The following is a 20,374-nucleotide window of genomic DNA, read 5'->3' as shown; positions in this document are numbered from 1 at the left end:
CTAGCGCTTCATCAACCTAGCGAAAAGGAACACTTTCATCTTGCTATCTCATAAAAATATGCTCAGGAATCCTCTCAAACTTTTTTGCAGCAATTTCGCTTTGAAGTATTTGAGAAATATTCTAGAAATATTCGAAAAATATTTGATTCGATTCGCACTCACACTTCAATATTCAAATTCGCTTCGCACCCAAAATATTGCTATTCGCACAGCTCTAGTAAATTGTCCACAAAAAACTAAATTTTCATTATGCAGGTGTTACACGATTGTACACTGCCTTTTTTTTTTCTGTCATTCTATAACTAACCCCTTAATTTCATTCAGTGTCCGAGTCCTCACTGCCGTTGCCTCAAGATTCGTTGACGGGGCGGCAGTATCGTCGCTGAAGGTTTCGTCACAGTCCCACTGAAAGTTGACGAAAAGCCGTGCAGCACTGCCTGGTGCATTTTACTGACACTTGATCACCACAAAGCAGCTTTTAATCACCTGCAGTGTTATAACTTCCTAATCTAGTGCCACTATGACCAATAAGAACATTGACTCCCATGCCTGGCAACGAGCACTTCTGACGATATTTTCACTTGATTATCATTAGATGTGTCAGCGTCACCAAGCAATAATGTTCCCAGCCTGCTGTATTAGCACGGCCGGTGCAGTGTGAGACTGCTGTAGCCTGTAGAGAGCCGCATGCCTCGCAAAAGTAGTACCTTCAAAAGCGATTGTTTGGAAATGTGGCCCTTACTTCACCTTCTCATAAACTGCACACCGTAGCAGACTTGGCTGATATCTAGTTGATGCATAAAATCGCATCAACAGTACTAAACACACGCTGTACACAAGCACAATGGCTCACAAACACAAGAAATACAAAGGCAACGCAATCAGAACTAGACCGCAGGAAGCATGGAAGCACCTCCGATGATGACAAGCCTACACCAGCGCGGCAACTCTATGTGAGAGACACTGACCTCAAAGGCCTTACTTTTTGTTAACTGCATGCGCCAAGATCAAGTTATAAAGTACTACTTTCGTATTGTAAATACAAATCTCAGAGGCCATGCTTTCTTTTGCGGAAACCTGAAAACGTCACATTGCGCGCCAGTTTTGGGGTGCGATCATGCTGAAAAAAAAAACAATAAAATTTTGACGACAAAATTCAGGGGTGCAATCATTGCACGAGTGCTAATATTATGTGAGTAAATACGGTGTCCCTCTTTGTATTTCATTAGTACTTTTAATAACATCTCTAGATTTGCGATTCAGCAAATGTAGTAATGCAACAAAAGTGTTTGTTATATCCCGGTTCGACAGTACTAGATACTTGATAGGGCTGCCAACCGACAGAATGTTGTTAACTAGTTTAGTGGGACATGATTTGAGGATGTGAAGCTTTTTTTTTTCTTTCTCTTTCAGTGGAACCTGAACCAGCTGAGCCTGACAATGACCAGGAAATTAACGGTGGTGGCAGTGATTCAGAAGAGAACACGAAAAATGACAGTACGTCACCCAAGATAGGATCTGTTGGACAGAATGGAAAGGTAATTAAACGATTTTGCCAAGCTGTGCTACTTTTACAGCGAACTGTATGTGGCTAGACGAAGCCAAAATTCGTCAGTCCTATCTACGTTTGCAAAAACTTCTATCACGTATGTGCCACAGAAATTGGGCAAGCCCCACTACAGTGCAGACCACTTATAACGTAACCGCATATAGTGCAGGACCGGTTATAATGCGGTCTTTTTCGACTCCCGTTCACCCTCCCATAGAACCGCATGTATACGCATACCGCTTATTGTGCAGTCCCCCAAGATGAAATACCGTTTATAATGCGGTTGTGGGAAAATATTTCTGACAAACGCGGTAGCGAGTGCGGTTCTCAAAGGAGGTACGCCGCTGGGGAGGGAGCGACGAGGTCGTTACGAAGGGCAAGGGCACGCACAGTGAACGAACGAGGGGTGGAGGGAGGAAAAAGACCGCGGCAGCGCTGTGCGGGCTCGCCGAATGGGGAAGGATGGTGGTTGCCTAGGCGACGGAGTAGCCTTTGCACCGGCGGCGGCAAGGCTCCGCGGCCGCGGCCGCTTGCCGGCAGCGCGTTACGCGTGGAACGTACGATCGCGTCCTCATCAAGTGCGCTTTAAAGTAAGTTTCCTGTCGGGAAAAGCGTCGTCGTTATCACACTTGCTACAGATATCGCGTTTGCGACCTCGTCCGCAAATTGAAAAGTTTTGCGGCTTCATGACGCGAGCTTTCGCCTTTTCTGCCAGTGCGCGGACTTAAACGAGCTTGGCGGGCTTTTGTCGCCGTTGATCTCCCGGCCGCGAACACAAACTTCGTATCACGCGCGCTGTTCTTAAGTTAGTGCTTGAGTGCGATCTTTTCGACGTCCGATCTTCATGTTGTCTTGGACAAACTTCCCACGACAACATGCTGAACGGCACGCTAGGCCTAATCAGCGTTGGTTGCTTTTCGGTAGCGGTCACGGGCGATAAAAGTTGCGGTTTGGTGCGGAATCAACGAAACTTTTTGCGATGACTGCACTTGAAGGGAAGAGAATCATATAGTTAATGAAAACGAGGGCATGGTTGCCACATGCAACTCTCGAACTGTGGTTCCGGATTCGACTGCAATGTCTTGAACATCGCATGCGCGCCCGTGAAATCGAACGATCGGTACCGCTCAGCACGTGAAATTTCGGTCGCGATTCGACATGGTTTCTGTGTAATGCGCATACCTCGAGGTGGCCTGAAACGTAGTCGGCGAATTTCCGCGATGGCACTTTGTTTTGTTTGCTTTTTTCCCCCGTGTTCATTTCGTTGGCAATGCAGGTCTTTGGCGGTTAATTTTTGAACATTCGGACATTTAGGTGGTTGTAAGCGCCCCAAATCGCATATGTCGATTATCGGACACGCGAGGCTACATGCTCAACACGTTTTGCGCAAGTGCAGCCTTTGAAGAAGGTTGTTTTGGTTATAGTGCGATACCGCTTATAGTGCGGATATTCGCGACTCCGGCGACTTACGTTATAAGCGGTCTATACTGTACTCACCACTGGTCCAGTAAAAATGAAGCAGGGAAGATGCGGGCGGCAGACACCAATTAGGATTTCTGGACAGATGTAACCAATAATTGAGAAAGACTATTAAACTGTCGGGATTAACCAAGTGGTAAACACCGGAGCAGCATGTTTCAACTTCGGTGGTTAACCATCTGCGCTGAGTGTTTGGGCGATGAGTCTTATGGAGTGCAGCTCTTAGGTGCCCGTTCCTGCGTTGAGCGGCATCGCCGTCACCGTTGGTGGTGTAACCGATAGACATAAAAAGGTAACTGATAGACATGGAAAAAATAGAATGAGAATGCCCAGGATCGAATTACATTTGAACCCGGGCCCTCTCCCTCGCAGTCGAGTATTCTACCATACCACAGAGCCACGCTGGTGCCACAAACTCATTTGCAAAGAGACCCTATACACGCGTCATGTCGGGCAAGGAACCACATTAATCTATGTAATATAGCGCGCCAGAAGAGTGAAATAACAACCAGTCATCACACAATGCTAATTGCGCAACGAGGGTGTGGTTTAATGCTTCCCACCCACTGCAAAGTGCTTGGCCAGAATTCTTCATCGTCATCAGCCACATGCAGCATCAACAAAGTGCACATAATGCCTTGAAGTACACGTTGCTGGGCTAGTCGGTTCATTTTCAAGTACAAGCCACAAAAGTATGGCTGTTTTCCTCATCAGGACTCACTTGGACTCAGGCTTATCAACTTTTTCCCAACCGGATTCACTCGGATTCCCATTCAACAACATACAGTAAACCCTCGTTACAACGAAGTCGCTTTATTCGAATTATCGCTTTTATCGAAGTGTCACGTAGTCCCGACCCAAATGCGTGTATTTTAGACCGGATTACTCGAAGCATGTCGATAGCTTGCTCTGCTTAATGCGAAGTAACAAGTTGCGGATGCGTATTCACGGCGGCGCTAAGAGCGGGCGAGCGACCGCCCAGGCCGCCGAAGTGCCTGCGCGCTTTTTTCGTCCACGACCCGCGCCAAGCGGCCTTTTCTGCACTGAGCGAGCAATGTTCGCACTAGCGTTGCCGGGCTAAAGCGCGCCAGTGCAGACGGTGTGAGAGTCACCGCGGCGCCAATTCTTCGCCGCGTGAGAGTCTCCGCGGCGCGGATCTTACCCTCCTCCTCCGCGCCCTACTCCGGTACGGAGGCGACCGCCGGAGGCACTCGCTCTTTGTAAACGTGCTGGCTGCTCCACGTGACCAGTACAGAGCCAATGCCTTGGCGTGCTCCCTGGGTTTTTTCCATCCGTGTTTGGAATGCACTCGTGCACGTGTGTTGTGCGAGGTTTGTGTGAACCCGTGGCGTTGTGTGTATGCATCATGTGTGCTTTTAGTGACCGTCAAGTGAAAATGACACTGCCGGTGCCCGCACGGAAGTGTCTGACATTGGAGCAGAAAGTTCAGCTGATACGTGAGGTGGAAAAAGGAGGCCGGCAGAAGTCTGAAATCGCAAGACAATTCGGAATACCACCGTCAACATTATCAACTGTTCTGAAGAATAAGGATGCCATACTGGACGGCTTCGAGAAGAGTTTCTCAGCCAAACGAAAGCGCAACCGTGATTCTATGTATCCTGAAGTGGAAAGAGCGCTTCTCGAATGGCTGAAAAACGCTAGAAGTGCAAACCTTCCTGTAAATGGGCCTGCATTGACCGCAAACGCCGAAGCCCTAGCCGCCTAAATGGGCAAGGAAGATTTTAAGTGCAGCAACGGCTGGCTTGAACATTTCAAGAGATGGCACGGCGTGTCTTCAAAATCGATCGTTGGTGAGAGTGCAGCCGTGGACCGCGACGTCGTGGACGGATGGCGCAAGCATCGGCTGAGCGCCCTACTTCAGCAGTATGAAGACAGAGACATTTACAACTTGGACGAGGCGGCATTCTTTTACAAAATATTGCCAAAGCGCACGTACACTACACCGGACGGAACCTCATCAGGATGCAAACAAAGCAAAGAACGCGTTACAGTGCTGTTTGGTGCTAACACGACGGGGGAGGACAAGCTTCCTTTGCTGATACTAGGGAAGGCGGCAAAGCCCCGGTGCTTCCGCAACGCAACGATACCCAAAGATTGCATATACAGAAGCAACAGACGAGCTTGGATGACCGCAGCCGTTTTCGAAGAGTATGTGCGCCTGCTCGATCGAAAGTTTAGGGCAAAGCAAAGGCGTGTGCTTTTTGTTATCGACAATTGCCCTAGCCATGGCAAGATTAAAAATCTGCAAGCGATCACTTTGGAATTTCTACCAGCGAATACGACCGCGATATTGCAACCCATGGACCAAGGCATTATTGAGACAACACGAAAGTTATACCGGAAGAGTCTTTTGCAACGGATGCTCGTTGCGTACGATGCCAACAAGGGATACAGCATCAACTTACTTGGAGCAGTGCATTTACTATGCCATTCATGGAAAGAACTGGCACCTGCAAAGATTTCAAACTGCTTTGCACATGCCGGATTTTCCCGGTCGCATGCAGAAGACACTAATGACGACTGCGAGGACTGCGACGATCTCTACGAAGCTGTGAACAGCATCGTTGGCGGAGATCTGGAAGGCAACTTTGAATCATTTGCGATGGCTGACGCAGATGTACCCGTCGTTGCCCCAGCTACGGATGCCGAAATAGTCGACTTGCTTGGAGGCCCTGATGAGGAAGAAGAGCCGCTAGACGAACAGCCTCGCGAAATACCAACAGTGGCACAAACGCAGGAGATCCTCCGTCTGTTGCGAAATAGAGTGGAGTGCGCGGGCGGCGACCACGACCTCATAATTTGCCTGAACAAACTGGAGCGGGCACTCCTCGCGCCCAGCCGAAGCACCTGACAAAGCCAGCTGACTGACTTTTTTGTGCGTGAATAAAGGTTTGTTTCAATGAATACCACTTCTGAGAAGTTGTCATGGCTAATTTAGCTGTACTTGCTGAGCTTTTATGGGGCAGTCGTGTATATCGAATTACCGCTTATATCGAATTTTTTTGCCGTCTCGTTGACTTCGTTATAACGAGGGTTTACTGTATTACAGTCGATCCCGGTATATCAAACTCGGATATATCGAATTATTGGCTATATCGAACAGTTGAGAAATCCCCTTGAATTTCCCATGCAAAAGTATAGGGCTGGTGCACACATATATCGAACTCCCGCACAGCGAAAAATCCGATATATCGAACGCTGCGCTGCGCCAATCTCCAGGGAGTGCATTTTTCCTAACAAATGTTCGTCATTTTCGGCCGCGTTCTATCAAGTTCCGATCACTCTTCGCGCACAGGTGACGGAAAGGCGGTGTCGTTGCATTACGTTGATCTGGTTGGTTGCGCAGCGCTTGCGAGTGCACCGGCTTGTTTGATGCGCGATCTGTAGGTTGTAACGCGCATGCATAGTGTTTCGACGGGGCCGATTGCCGAAGGCACCAAAACGAGATGAATGCGGAGATACTTGGCAGCCTCATTGCAATGTTCACATTCCCTCCCTGTTTGTTCGCGCACGATGGCATGTGGGCCTAAAAAGCATGGCCTTCGAGATCCGCAACATCGTGACGTATTTTTGGTGTTTTTGGTTATAAAACACACATCTCGGAGGCTACCCTTTTCTTGCTTTTCGCGCCAAAGCAGCGGCTGCTTGCTACAAAGCTACAAGTGCCATTGCCAAGATGTCGATGGTAGGGACTTGTTCCTTCGTTGCTTGTGGGCTGCGTTGTCTCTTGCGGCTTGAGGACTTGTGTACCTCTCGCGTCGTTCCTGACAAATCCTCATTCGGGAGTTGAACTAAACACTGACCCGCTTGTACCGATAAAATGATGACTGGTACTTAGAACGACGTCAAGCAAAGCACCGTCATGAACTGTTTTCTTGCGGGCTTTGGTACCAGGTGATGACTTTGGGTGTGTCATGACCGCCGACAACGGCGTACGGTGCCTCAGGAAATTTTGTGACTTAGCATTTCTGGACGCGCTCTCGGACGGGAGTACAGCAAGCGACTTCATCGGTGCAGATGACGACGTCGCTGTTTCTGACTGCATCGATGCCGCGATCAAGGCTGACGTTGCCGGTGCCGCAGAAGTGGACCCGTGCGGTTATGAAGATGTCAACGCTGCCGCTAAACCTCTTACCGTGCTCCAGAGCTTGCTTTGGTGTTCAGCGTCTGTCACCGCTGTTGTAGCTGAAGGTGCTGAATTTGCTTATTTGGAAAGCTTCAATGATATTTAGGATGACTTGATCAACTTGACGGCGTGCTAGAAGCAAGACAAGTTTATGGACTATTTTCGTGTGAAATAAAGTGCGGTAACTTTGCAAAAGAAGTTGCCACCTTGTTATTTAGCATGCTAGTTGTGAGCGAATCATCATCTTAGCGTTTATTACAAATTCCGGAAACTGGTTTGAGACCTGCAATGCATTAATATAAGCCTTAAATACGCATATTTTATATTTCGTATTATCGATATTCAAACTATTTCGCGATCCCCTTCGAGTTCGATATAGTATCCGGGATCAACTGTACTCAGCCGGACTCACTCAGAATCAGACTCACGGCTTGATCTGAGTATGAGTGAGCCTGAGTGACTCGACTCACAAGTGCATTAACGTAAAATTAGCTTATATGATCATGGTTTCAATGATCTTTAACAGCAATATCTCACATAATCAGTGCTCTACGCGGCACTTTTTGATCTCGTACGTTCAAATACGAGTTATCAGCGGTTGCAAACCAGTGAGGACATTTTTATGAAAGACGCGACTCCCACGAGATATCTTTATCAAGAACTTTCCGTGAAAGAGTTTATGGGAGAGGTCAAGGCACCTGCCCCCCTACTTCATGCCTCTGATCAATAAATATTGAGGTAGTGTATGAACACTAGTGCGTTGAAATATGTGAGAGTAGTTGGGACTATGAACATGAGCCGTTATCAGGCTGATATTAATGCCGAAGATGAATAGATAGGACCACAGGTAGGCAAAAAAAGTAGAGCTCACTCAGACTTGCTCAAGAAATATATTTTGTGCTTAGCGCTTACTTGGACTCAGACTCGCCAATATTTTCTTCAACCAGACTCACTCGGACTCAGACTCACCAATATTTTCCTTAGCCGGACTCACTCGGACTTACTCAAATTTTTTTCGACTGGACTAACTCGGACTCGCAGTCACCAAAATATTACTCACTCAGACTGACTCAGACTCATGGCCCGATCTGAGTCAAGTCAAGTCAAGTTTATTAGATAGTTCAGTTGAGTTACATGGTTAGCATATTACAGCAGGAGGTCCCAAAGTTTCAGAGAAACTGACAGGGGGACCTCCTATGGCTACATGAATGGGGTAATTACAAAAAATACAGCAATAGTATACGGTAGGCTTGTGCGAATAGTAAATTTTAGGTCCAAAGCGAATGCGAAGCGAATAGTGATTTGATCGAAGCGAATTTCAAAGCGAATTCGAATAGTTTATGTCACATATTAATAAAGAAAAATGGGCATATTTGTCATGATCCAACTAACCAGCACAATATTTTTAAAGTTGAAACAAGGCATATGCATATGTCATTCTTTTTGGTTCTAAGGAAAGTGTAAGCAACTTTGAGTAATAGCAGCATTTGACTTTCGGTAGAATGCAAGTGATAACCTGTAAAATATGTTACGTTTTAAAATTTACTATACTTAGAGCATATAAGCTGGTGTAACAAGTTTTTAAACTTCAAAAATGATGAATCGATTTGAGGGTAATACAGCAAAACTTCATTAATTCGAACTCTGTTATTTCGAAATCCCACATAATTAGAAGGATTTCCTTGGCCCCGTATTTTGCAATGTAAATTTTAGTGGATAATTTGAAGCGGCGGTCAGTACTAGCCCGGTTACTTCGAAAACTTTGGGTGCCATGTGCCAATTCCCCGATCCCGATTTAGCCGCAAATCCGCAGAAACGATGGCCCTTAGGAGCCACAAGGCAATACAATGTAGCGATACTAATGAAGACAAGTTGAGCACCCCAGCCTCGCTGCTGCCAGCGCAAGAAAAAAAACTAAACTAAAGGCGGTCTCGTGGTCAGCTGAAATGTGCGCCTGCGGAAAAGACATGCTTCACTGCAACACAGCGGTGACATGCGGGCAGCATGACGCATGCTTCTCTCAACGTCAGCGCGTCATGATTTACCCATTCTTTCTGGGAAAATAGAGAAAGTAATGAAGGGCAGTCTCACGGAATTCGCGATGTATGCGAACCTCCGAATGGCGGTTGTTCCGGCCATTTGCGCACTTGCACTGCTGGCGGTATACTTGCCTGCAACGCCTACTTCGAAAACTCAGTTCGAAAACTTCAATGATCATGTTTTCCACCCAGAACACATAGCGAATTTCGTCACACTGGTCATTATTAAATTCTTTTATCTGACCAGAAAGAATGGGTGAATGGTCGCATCATGATGCGCTCACGCTGCCAGGAGCAGGTGACATGCTACCCGCGTGTCACCACTGTGTTGCAGCGAAGCATGCCTTTTCCGCAGGCGCGCATTTCAGTTTAACACGAGACCGTTTTTAGATGCGAAGTTCAATCCGGTGGCGGTGGTGGTGTGCGGCGTGACCACCCTTACTGCGCATGCGCATACCCTCTCCCTCTCCACTCCCCTTTCTCCCTCTCCACTTTCCCTCTTCCATTCCCCTCTCCACTCCCCCTTTCCACTCTTCCTCTGAAACGCGGGCTAGACATGCCGGAATTCTCTCCTGCGCAACGCCGCAATGAGCACCTGTGCATGCGCGTCCCCTCCCCCTGTCTCTCCTCTCCGACGCTGCCCCCCTCTCGCATGCCTGCCGACCGCGTTCCCCGCTCGCCCTGTGAGAATTAACAGCCAGGCTAGAGGGAGGACAAGACGCGCGTAGCGTTCCTCTTCGCGTTCCACGACGTGAGGTCGGTAGCATGCCCAAAGAACGCCAACGGAACGCGATCGTGCAAGTGCTCCGGCTTCGCATCGCCTCATGGTCCCCTTTAGCGGGAAATGGTGTAATTTTTTTTCCTCTTTCTTTTTTTTTTTCTTGCGCTGGCAGCAGTGAGGCCCGCCGTTTCCCGGTTTAGCGGCAAAATTGGGACCAGGTATTGCTGGAAGACTTTACCCTCGTAGCCGCAAACTAGCAGGAACAGCAAACGACCACCTCTGATTACTTCCAGTAATTTAAAGTTCCTTTCATTCCGCTTTTTGTATGTTTGGTTAATTCGAAAACCTGCTTAATTAGATTTTTCACAGTCCCAGTGACTTTGAATTAACGAGGTTTTACTTATGTTCATTTAAACCTGAAGTGGAATTTCGCGGCAGTGAGGATTTTTCCTGGAAAGGTGTATTCACGGTATAGTACACCTACGCTGCAGTGAAACCACTTTTACAGGGGTTACATGCGGCTTATATGTCTATTCGTTCATTTTGAATACTTCGAAATTTCCTAGAAGTTAAATTCGTTTCGAAGCGAATTTGAATACTGTAATATTCGTTCGAATATTCGAAGTGCTCGAATATTCACACAAGCCTAGTATACGGACATGTGAGTAATAATGAATAAGCCTGATTAACAATAAAAATACGATCAATACATAACATAACGGTAATACTCACTATTTAGAAATACCATGAAAATAATGAAAAGCAAGTGATGAAACAGGAAATAAAAAAAAACAATATTAGTGAACAGCTCACTGTGACAAATGCAACTCTTTTCATTATCAGTGTTATCAGTTATACAAAGGCAGATTGAAGTAATCAAATTGCACAGAAATGTTGAGAGCTATTAACAGTTAATTACACGATTCGGATGAGTTTATTAATTCCTGAATGAAATATTTCTTGCTGCGCGAGGTGAAAATATGAATGTTGTGCAATGATTTCAATTCGAAAGGCAACGAATTCCAAATGGCTATGCTAGTAAATAATGTTGAGAACTTGCCGTAGTTTGTCTTTACGGACGACTCATGAGTGAGTTTGCCAACCTATGGATATGATGCATCAATTCTGTTGGTCTTCTCATCAAACTTTGATGCTTGAATCAAGAAAGCGCGAGTTGTGCCCATAAGTGCTCCTGTACTTTTCTAATTTTTTTTCTTATTTTACGTGAACTGTCGAGACTGTCCATATACTGCCTAGGACAGCTATTACAAGATCTGCATTTCAGTTCTTTTTTTTTTTTACCTATCTTTCTGCCCACACTATTCTAGGGTCTTTGACTCCCCTCGGCCTGCAGAACAGCAACTAGGCGAAATACGCTGGCTGAAAATTCTGCTTTTAATAAAGAACTTTCTCTCTCTTTCACTGACATTGAGTGTTATCAAGCTGCTGGTTCATATCTTCTGCTGTAAGTTGTAAAATTCGCAGCTTTTAGAAATGCTTAAAAAAATTCCCCAGGCCATTTCCACCCCTGTGGGAATGAAAGAGGATTTCTGTGAATTACTTGGAACGTAGAGTAATCTAGCTAGAATGAATGAAATATCATAATATGCCCACAAAAAGCGGTTAGGTAGTTGCGATTCAGACACTTTTTCTGGTCATCCAAGATCAGGAGTAACACTGTGAATAAGCTCAAGATGAGTTGCGCATGCAATACTCTCTAGCGTTTTACACAGCTGCGAGCTGGTTTAGCTTATGAAGCTGCTTCAAGAATGATTTTCATAGTTTGCAGTTTTTAATTTACTTGCTGCCTTTTTTACTATAGTTGAGTGTTGAAAGTTGGCACATGGGCTCTTTCTTGCCCTAACTTCCGAAACCCTAGCAGGGGACAGTCAGTGTTCCAACTCTAACGTGCATGTGTGTGCATGTATGTGTGCACGCACCACAGATCTATGCAGGCAGTGGCTTCTGGATTGACAAAAAGGACTGGAGCAAGCTATTCAGTACTCCCACAGACACCAGGTTTTGCAAGTACGCTGCATTGCTATTTTGGACACCAGAAGAGCTCCGTGTTCGCAGTGTGACTGGCACCCCATCTAACCGTTATTTATCATCTGGCAAAGACTACTCAAGGCTGCCACTGACACCGGAAAAGCTCGCCACCCTGAAAGGTATGATTTTTCTTCAGGAAAACAGGTGCAGCACCCATCACATCCACAGGTACACAGCAGCATTCGAAATGCTGGCATAACAATTTGGTAGCACACATGTCATCCCGGATGCCATGCTGCCAAACTCGCATATGTACAGTAAAAGCTCGTTAATTCAGATTTCTAGGGACCGGAAGAAATGTCCGAATTAACCGAATGTCCGAATTATCGAATGGTCGAAATAAACACAATAAATGCAAGAGTTTTTTCAGCATACCTTTACTTTACAAGGTAATCGCGGATGCGTCTCTGTTTTCGAGCAGAAATTCGCGCGGACACAATTTTTCTGAGCCCTTCAAGGTGCTCAGCAGCTCGCATGCTGTCTGCAGTGCCAAAACAAAATTCTTTAAGGACGACGTGGGCCTCCGCGGCTTCCTTCACAGTACGAGGGGGCCTGTGTGGCTCATAGTGTGGCTGCTCCTCTTCAGGCTCTTCGTTCTCGGATTCGTCGCCATGCATCATTTCCTTGACGATTTGCTCATCAGTCAGAGAGGCGGCAGTGGCAGCGCCATCACTGCCGATATAATCGTCGAGTGTCACTGCATCAGGCATAACACTTCCGAAATCCTGCCCGTCATCGGCACCACTGAAGTCGGGTACACTGTGCCTGAAACAGTTGGCAATGGCGTGCGCAGGCGTGCTCTGGCACACATACGCGAAGAATGCTAACTGCGCTCAGGAGACTCGCGTCGTATTGTTTGCTGACGTCATGGCACAGGAGCTACTTCTTGCTGGGAGAACCCATTTTTCAGGACACGCAAAATTTCTACTTTGGTGGTGAAGTCCTTGGCCTCGTACTCGGGCCGCTTCGCCGGCGTTGCCATCGGCGGAGAGTGCGTTCACACGAGAAGTCAGCACAAAAGCACCAGCAACGATCAAGCTAAAGGAGCCGTACTGAATTGTTCCTCAATAAAATGGCGTTCAACTATGCAGCACACCAATGGGAACAAAGCAACAAAAATGACACCGCGCCAAACCCACACGCTATCACGCGCGAAGAAAAGGCGTTCAACCAGTCTCAAGTCAAGCCAAGCCATGGCGATGATGTCCATGACGATGCTGCGTTTGAGCTTCACTTTTGTTCCGAATGCTTCTTTTTTCGTTTTCGAGCCTCGCCAGCGGCCCGAAAGTCGCCGAATTATCCGATTTGCGGTCAAATCTGTCCGAAATAACGAGCGCCCAGTCTCATAGAGTGATGCATATGTTTACAGGGACCAGATGACGTGTCCGAATTAACCGATTTTTCGAATTAACGAGAGTCAAATTAACGAGCTTTTGCTTACAAGTTGCCTCGGCTAGCTTTAGCCAGAGTTCAAAAATATGCCAACGCACTTTATGACGACGCAACCAAATACTACATGTTGCTCACTGTTGCGTGGAGTATGTCAAACAATTTTTTTGTCCTGCTTAATTGCTTCATTAGGTAAGATTGACTTCTAAAGCAATGAAGCTGGGCAAAAAGTTCTAATTAGAAAGCTGTAGATTGGTTTGCAAAACGTCTGATTGGGCAGTTTCTAACTTTGTATCTATTAAAGGGACACTGAAGTACTTTTTGAAAAAAATGAGGTCTTTGTGTCGTGGTATAAAATTACGTGCGGCTAGCTTGAAAATCACGTCAAGCATTGGCACAAACTAGCACAAACAACTGTATTTTGGCAACAACGCGCAGCACGTGCCTCAGGCACCGCCACGAATCTCTTCCCCGTTGCAATTGGTCTGAGCTTGCTGACGTCAGCGGGGGTGCCGCCGAGGCTGCTGACTGCAAGCGATAGCGTGTAGTCAGTGTTTTTTCGTTTGAAATAAGCGCGTAGTTGTTAATACGACAATCTGCGGCTGTCGCAATGAGCTCAATGTAGTACATCCATACTTGTTCGAGCCAGTCGTGCGTCTACAAGCGATGATGGAACATGCATGCCGCCATTGCCGATGACAAGGCGCAGGAAAGCGCGCCCCAAACCGCAGCCTTCACCCGTGATAAGCACAGGTTGAAAGTGCTTGAATTCGTGCCTAATCACCAATTTAATGTCATCAGACCTGTCACATGGGCAGTGATCACGGTCGAGCCCGATCTGAATCGCTGCTTTATTTTCATCAGGTGATGCTACATGAACACTTTGGATAGCAATTTTGGTTATCCGATGATTTTAGATCGTGACCGAATGTCTCAGTACTGATTACAGGCTACCGTCTATATCATATGAAAGACTGCTATACCGAGTAGCAGCGGCAACTCTCGATCTTGATAGAAAAATACGATTGGAGTCGGGCCCGACTAAAATTGCCCGTGTGATATTGTTGTGGCATACAGTTCCTTTGTCAGTAAAGTCCGGCTCTGATCGATATTTGCTATCATGGTCGAGAAATGTCGGTGCTACATGGGTACAACAGCTCTGTTTCTAGAAGGTTGATTTCATTTGACATGACGATGCGATTGACAGCTTAACATCATGGACGACTGGATCTTAGATCGAGAAAAAGCACGATGGAAAGTAACCATGTCAAAACCGGTGAAAACGGACAATCCGCAACACGTTCGACAGCGATTCAAAATGCGCATTTTGCGGAAGAAAGTGTCTAACATCGCACTCAGACATAGCGATAACCAGTGTGTTAACAAATAAATTCAGCCTATTAATCAGTCCCACTGTTCAACTTTCGTAACACAGCGGGCTGACACACCGTGGACCGCTCGGGGCTACAATGACCTTAGTTTGAATTGCGCATTCCTTGCAAATTTCTTAGGGTTTTCTTTCTCGAAGTTTTATTTTAACATTAACAGTACTGCTTCACAGGAGCATATAATTTTTGTTTAAGAAAGAAGCACGCCCGCTGCTGCTTCATTTCTAAAATTGACACAAGCAAAATATTGCGAGCGCCAAAGGTCCACCACGAAGCAGTAACATATGTTACTGGCCCTTCAGTGACCAAGTGACGCGAGCAAACCACGAACACTGGCAAAATGGAGACAAGTGCACATTGCAAATAACACGCTGGACATAACTTCAGTAACTGTTTGTCGTTATCTCTGGACGTAGCGGACACCGTCCGCTGAGATCTGCTCTGTTGCGGGCCCCGTCGAAACTCTCTCCACAGCCCACGCAATACCGCTGATGAGAGGCGTTACCTCAGTTTTTCTTCTTTTTGTGAAGGCAAGTCTCGGTGGTGTCCAGATCCTCTCGTTGTGTGAAAATATAGAAGGGGCCACGTCGCGCTCCAGTCGTGCAGACTTCATAGTCAAGCATAGCGACTGCATTCGACACTAGATTTGCACGTAGTCTGTTTTTCGGAAATAGTTTGGTCGTAGCAGCATATTGTAAAAAAGTCAGCGCAAACAAGACGGAACACAAGAGAGGAAGGACACAGTACGAGGGCACAGCAGACTTGCTTTCGTAGGTTTCAAGATTTTGCTCTTAGTAACAGTGACCAACTTTTCAGCTGTCTTCTGACCTTGAGGGGATTTGTGAAATGCGACTTCATTGCAACTGCAGATGGAGTAGCGTAGCCAGAAACTTTTATTTCGGGGGCGGGGGGGAGGGGGTGTTGAACCATACTTTATGTATGTTTGTGCATGGTACAGTGCAGACCACTTGTAACGTAACCGCATATAGTGCAGGACCGGTTATAATGCGGTCTTTTTCGACTCCCGTTTACCCTCCCATAGAACCGCATGTATACGCATACCGCTTATTGTGCAGTCCCCCAAGATGATATACCGTTTATAATGCGGTAGCGAGTGCGGTTCTCAAAGGAGGTACGCCGCTGGGGAGGGAGCGACGAGGTCGTTACGAAGGGCGAGGGCACGCACAGTAAACAAACTAGGGGGGAGGGAGGAAAAAGACCGCGGCAGCGCTGTGCGGGCTCGCCGAGTGGGGAAGGATGGTGGTTGCCTAGGCGACGGAGTAGCCTTTGCACCGGCGGCGGCAAGGCTCCGCGGCCGCTTGCCGGCAGTGCGTTCCGCGTGGAACGCACGATCGCGTCCTCATCAAGTGCGCTTTAAAGTAAGGTCGTTATCACACTTGCTACAGATATCGCGTTTGCTACCTCGTCCGCGAATTGAAAAGTTTTGCGGCTTCATGACGCGAGCTTTCGCCTTTTCTGCCAGTGCGCGGACTTAAACGAGCTTGGCGGGCTTTTGTCGCCGTTGATCTCCCGGCCGCGAACACGAAACTTCGTATCACGCGCACTGTTCTTGGGTTAGTACTTGAGTGCGATCTCTTCGACGTCCGATTGGACAAACTTCCCGCGACAATATGCTGAACCGCCGGCTAGGCCTAATCAGCGTTGGTTGCTTTTCGGTAGCGGTCGCGGGCGATAAAAGTTGCGGTTTGGTGCGGAATCAACGAAACTTTTTGCGATGGCTGCACTTGAAGGGAAGGGAATCATATCGTTAATGAAAACGAGGGCATGGTCGGCACATGCAACTCTCGAATGGTGGTTCCGGATTCGATTGCAATGTCTTGGACATCGCGTGCGCGCCCGTGAAATCGAACGATCGGTACCGCTCAGCACGTGAAATTTCGGTCGCGATTCGACATGGTTTCTGTGTAATGCGCATACCTCGAGGTGGCCTGAAACGTAGTCGGCGAATTTCCGCGATGGCACTTTGTTTTGTTTGCTTTTTTCCCCCGTGTTCATTTCGTTGGCAATGCGGGTCTTTGGCGGTTAATTTTTTAATATTCGGAGATTTAAGTGGTTGTAAGCGCCCCAAATCGCATATGTCGATTATCGGACACGCGAGGCTACATGCTCAACACGTTTTGCGCAAGTGCAGCCTTTGGAGAAGGTTGTTTTGGTTTTGGACTCCGGCGACTTACGTTATAAGCGGTCTATATGTACAAATGCAAAATTGAAAATTTTCAGGATGTGTGTTCAACCCCCCCCCCCTCCATCCCTACGCCAGTCCGTAGGTGCTATTGATATCCAACTGCCACGCAGAACTCGGTGCAGAACCCGCTTCAACATGCACATAGGCTGTTGCAAAGGCCGAAGAAACACTGCTGGTGAACTTCGGTATCGCAAGAATCTCGGAAGTGAGCGAACATGATGGTGTAACAGTAAGCGAATCCCTGCGAAACCCACTGCCAACGCTTCCCTTGGCAGCAGGTAAAGGCGCAAACCAATGCAGCGATTTTGCGCGTCCCTCCCGATGACGTCACTTCTTTACTTTTCTCTCTCTATTTTCCTCCTCTCCCATGCTGCACATGTGCCGAGAGTGTTCCCACGGCCAAAGTTTGCCCACTTATAACGCCGTTGTTTAATCAACTAGCGCGAAAAAGATCTGCACAGGTATGTTATAAGAGGCAAAGATTCCAAATTACCAATAAATTTTATAATTGAAAACCGCTTCAGTGTCCCTTTAAGTATTAGTGTTTTTCCGCTAACTGCAAATGCCAGCGAAATACAAAAAGATACCACGTGACATGCCTGCTTGCGCACCGTAATTGCAGTGCTCCCTAAGCTCCGCCTGCAAACTACAGTAGTAAACAATGCAAACTACAACAGCAGCCCATGTGCACTGGAGGGTGAAGGAAGTCAGGTGAAGGAAGTCAGGTTTTAATCACTGGGCCACTGCCATGCCTTGTCTCATTGTCATCAGGCACCTCGAAAAAAGTCCCCCCCCCTTTTTTTTTTGTTTCTGCCTTTCTTGCATAAACATAACCTTTTGTGCTAACCAGCGCAAAACAGTAAGTGTATTGTTTCATGCCATTTTCCATGTTTTTTGTAGCATGGTGATGTGTACAAAAAATGTCACCACATTAAAGCGCAGTTGCACAACGTGAAGGCAAAGAAATGCCAGGCCTGCACTGAAACCGCAGCACAGTCACAGCGAAAGCTGGAAGAGCGGCGTTTCTAGAGCCCGTTAAGCTCTCTTGGGGCTACAATACAAGTACACTAGAAAGGTACCCACTACGCCATAAATCACAATTTTTGTGAAGTTGGAAAGCACCTACTAAGCCAATATTTGTCATTCTGCGGAGAAGCGAGGCACCAGCTACACGTCTGTAAGGCATTAGTATGTGCACTTTGTTGACGCGACGACTGGTGACGATGAAGAATTATGGCTCAGCCCTTTGTAATGGGTTGGAAGCTTTAAACAGCCCACCAGTTATGTAATTTGCATTGGGTGACGCCCGGTCGCTATTTCCCTCTCCCGTCATGCTGTATAACATACGTTGACGTGGGAGAGAGACGGGGGGGGGGGGGGGAGCGAAGAACTTTACTGAGACCCCAAGGAAATGAATCATGCGCTTATGGGCTTCCTTGGCAACCAAAACAAGTGCACTTGCAAGGAACCCACTACGCTATCATTGTAATTTTTGAGAAGTAGGGCAGCAGGCACTGTGCCATTTTTCGTCATTCTACAGAGAGCGTTGGTACCTGCTAAACGCATGTAAGGCATTATGCGCACTTTATTGATGCTGTGCCTGATGACGATGAAGAATTATGGCAGAGCCCTTTGTAATGGGTTGGAAGCATTCAACAACCTACTCGTTGCGCAATTCGCATGGTGTGACGCCTGGTTACAGAATTCGCGTTGTGCGACGCATGGTGCTTATTTTACTCTTCTACCACGCTATATTACATATGCTAATGTGGTTCCTTCCCGACATGAAGCCTGTATAGGACCTTTTTGCAAAGCAGCTTCAAGCACCGGCATGGCTCAGAGGTTGAATACTGGGCCTCCCACGCAGAGGGCCCAGGTTCGAACCTCGTTCCATCCTGGAATTTTTTTCTCATTTCGTTTTCTTTTCTTATTTCGAGCGATACTGGTTACGGACACCGGCGGTGGCGGTGGCGGCGGACAACTACGGCGCTAAAAACGGCTGGTGAAATGATCTCATAACAGCTTTCGCTGTAAAAGAAGCGATTAGCACCAAGCTAGCCGAGCACTGTCGTTTGTTCCAACAGCAGTGAAACTGCTTCAGAGGCATCTTGGATGAGACGTGCACACCATCGTCGAAATATCTTTAGATACTTAGATAAAATATCCATTTCCGAAACATATTAAGGATGCAAAAAATCTGACTTCATACAATATTCATGTCAGTTCAGCGCATGCTATTATTTTCTTACTTTTCATTTATTTTAACCAAAATGTATGGCTCAGGGTGGGCTTAAAAACGATGCAGTGAGAGTTGCAATAAAATGTCATGATGTGCTGCTGACAGTACTTGTGTGGGCACTGAATTTGATTTGCTTAACAGTCTCTCTTTTCTGTGTTTAGTGGAAGCATTTATTGAAAACAGGTCTCACTGATCTGTGCAGGCCTCTTTCGACACTACGTGGGCAAGGATGTTCTGGCACAACGAAGGCTAAAAGCTGCGCGCCAACACCTGTCTTCCGTACTCTGCAGTATTCGTCGTAAGTGATCTTACTGCATCATAGCACAGCTCGGCCTCTGTTCACATTTCTCTTTCGTATACTCTGTGAATGATTGGCGGCCACCATTGAAGTCTCCGTCTCTCATCTATTCCTTTTATGAAGAACTCGTGTCTGAAAACCAATTAGTTACGGAACAGCTGTTATAAAAGTTTTGAGGATATAAAAGTGGCTTTTAAGGAGAAGCTCTGATTGCAGGCCCTATTCTGTACAGTATTTACTCGCATAATGATCACACTTTCTTTTTTTAAATTTGCACAAAGTTAGGGGTGGGATCATTATGCGGGGTAAATTTTCCTCGAAAAAGAAATTCCATTATGTAAGTTCTACATGAATTGCATACTGTCCTTTTATTTTTCTCTCATTCTATAACTGAACTAACACTCATTCATTCTGAGTCCTCACCATAGGTCGGCAAACTCACTCATGAGTCGACTCACTCAGACTCAGATCGAGCCTTGAGTCTGATCGAGTCCGAGTGAGTTGGGTTGAGGAAAATTTTAATGAGTCTGAGTCCGAGTTAGTCCAGTTGAGGAAAGCTTTGGAGTCTGAGTCCGAGTGAGCCCTAAGCACAAAATATATTTGTTCAGTGAGTCTGAGTGAGCTCCACCTTTTATTGCCGACCTATTGTCCTATCTACTCATCTTCAGCATTACTATCATCCTTACATCGGCTTACATTTATACTGAAGTCCATTCACACATATCTCAACGAACTAGCATTCATGGGCCACCTTAATATTTATTGATCAAAGACGTCAGTTAAAGGGGGGGGGGAGGGGGGTCGAGGTGTCATGATCTCCCCTCGGAAATTCTTTGACGAGAAGTTCTTGAAAAATATCTTGTTTGAGTC

The 20,374-nt window shown here is 46.7% G+C and overlaps 1 protein-coding gene across 1 annotated transcript in view; it reads left to right on the top strand.

The window, feature by feature from the left end:
- The window catches only part of LOC119374286 (uncharacterized), a 160,448-nt gene that overhangs the window by 88,920 nt on the left and 51,154 nt on the right, over nt 1–20,374 (top strand). Inside the window, exons 8-10 of the mRNA XM_037644364.2 lie at nt 1,414–1,538; nt 11,881–12,103; nt 19,409–19,504. Of these exons, the coding sequence (XP_037500292.1) occupies nt 1,414–1,538; nt 11,881–12,103; nt 19,409–19,504 (444 nt within the window). The remainder of the gene's footprint in view (nt 1–1,413; nt 1,539–11,880; nt 12,104–19,408; nt 19,505–20,374) is intronic.

The sequence above is a fragment of the Rhipicephalus sanguineus genome, chromosome 11 (assembly GCF_013339695.2).
Source record: "Rhipicephalus sanguineus isolate Rsan-2018 chromosome 11, BIME_Rsan_1.4, whole genome shotgun sequence".
NCBI lineage: Eukaryota > Metazoa > Arthropoda > Arachnida > Ixodida > Ixodidae > Rhipicephalus > Rhipicephalus sanguineus.
This window is presented reverse-complemented; position numbering and strand designations above follow the sequence as displayed.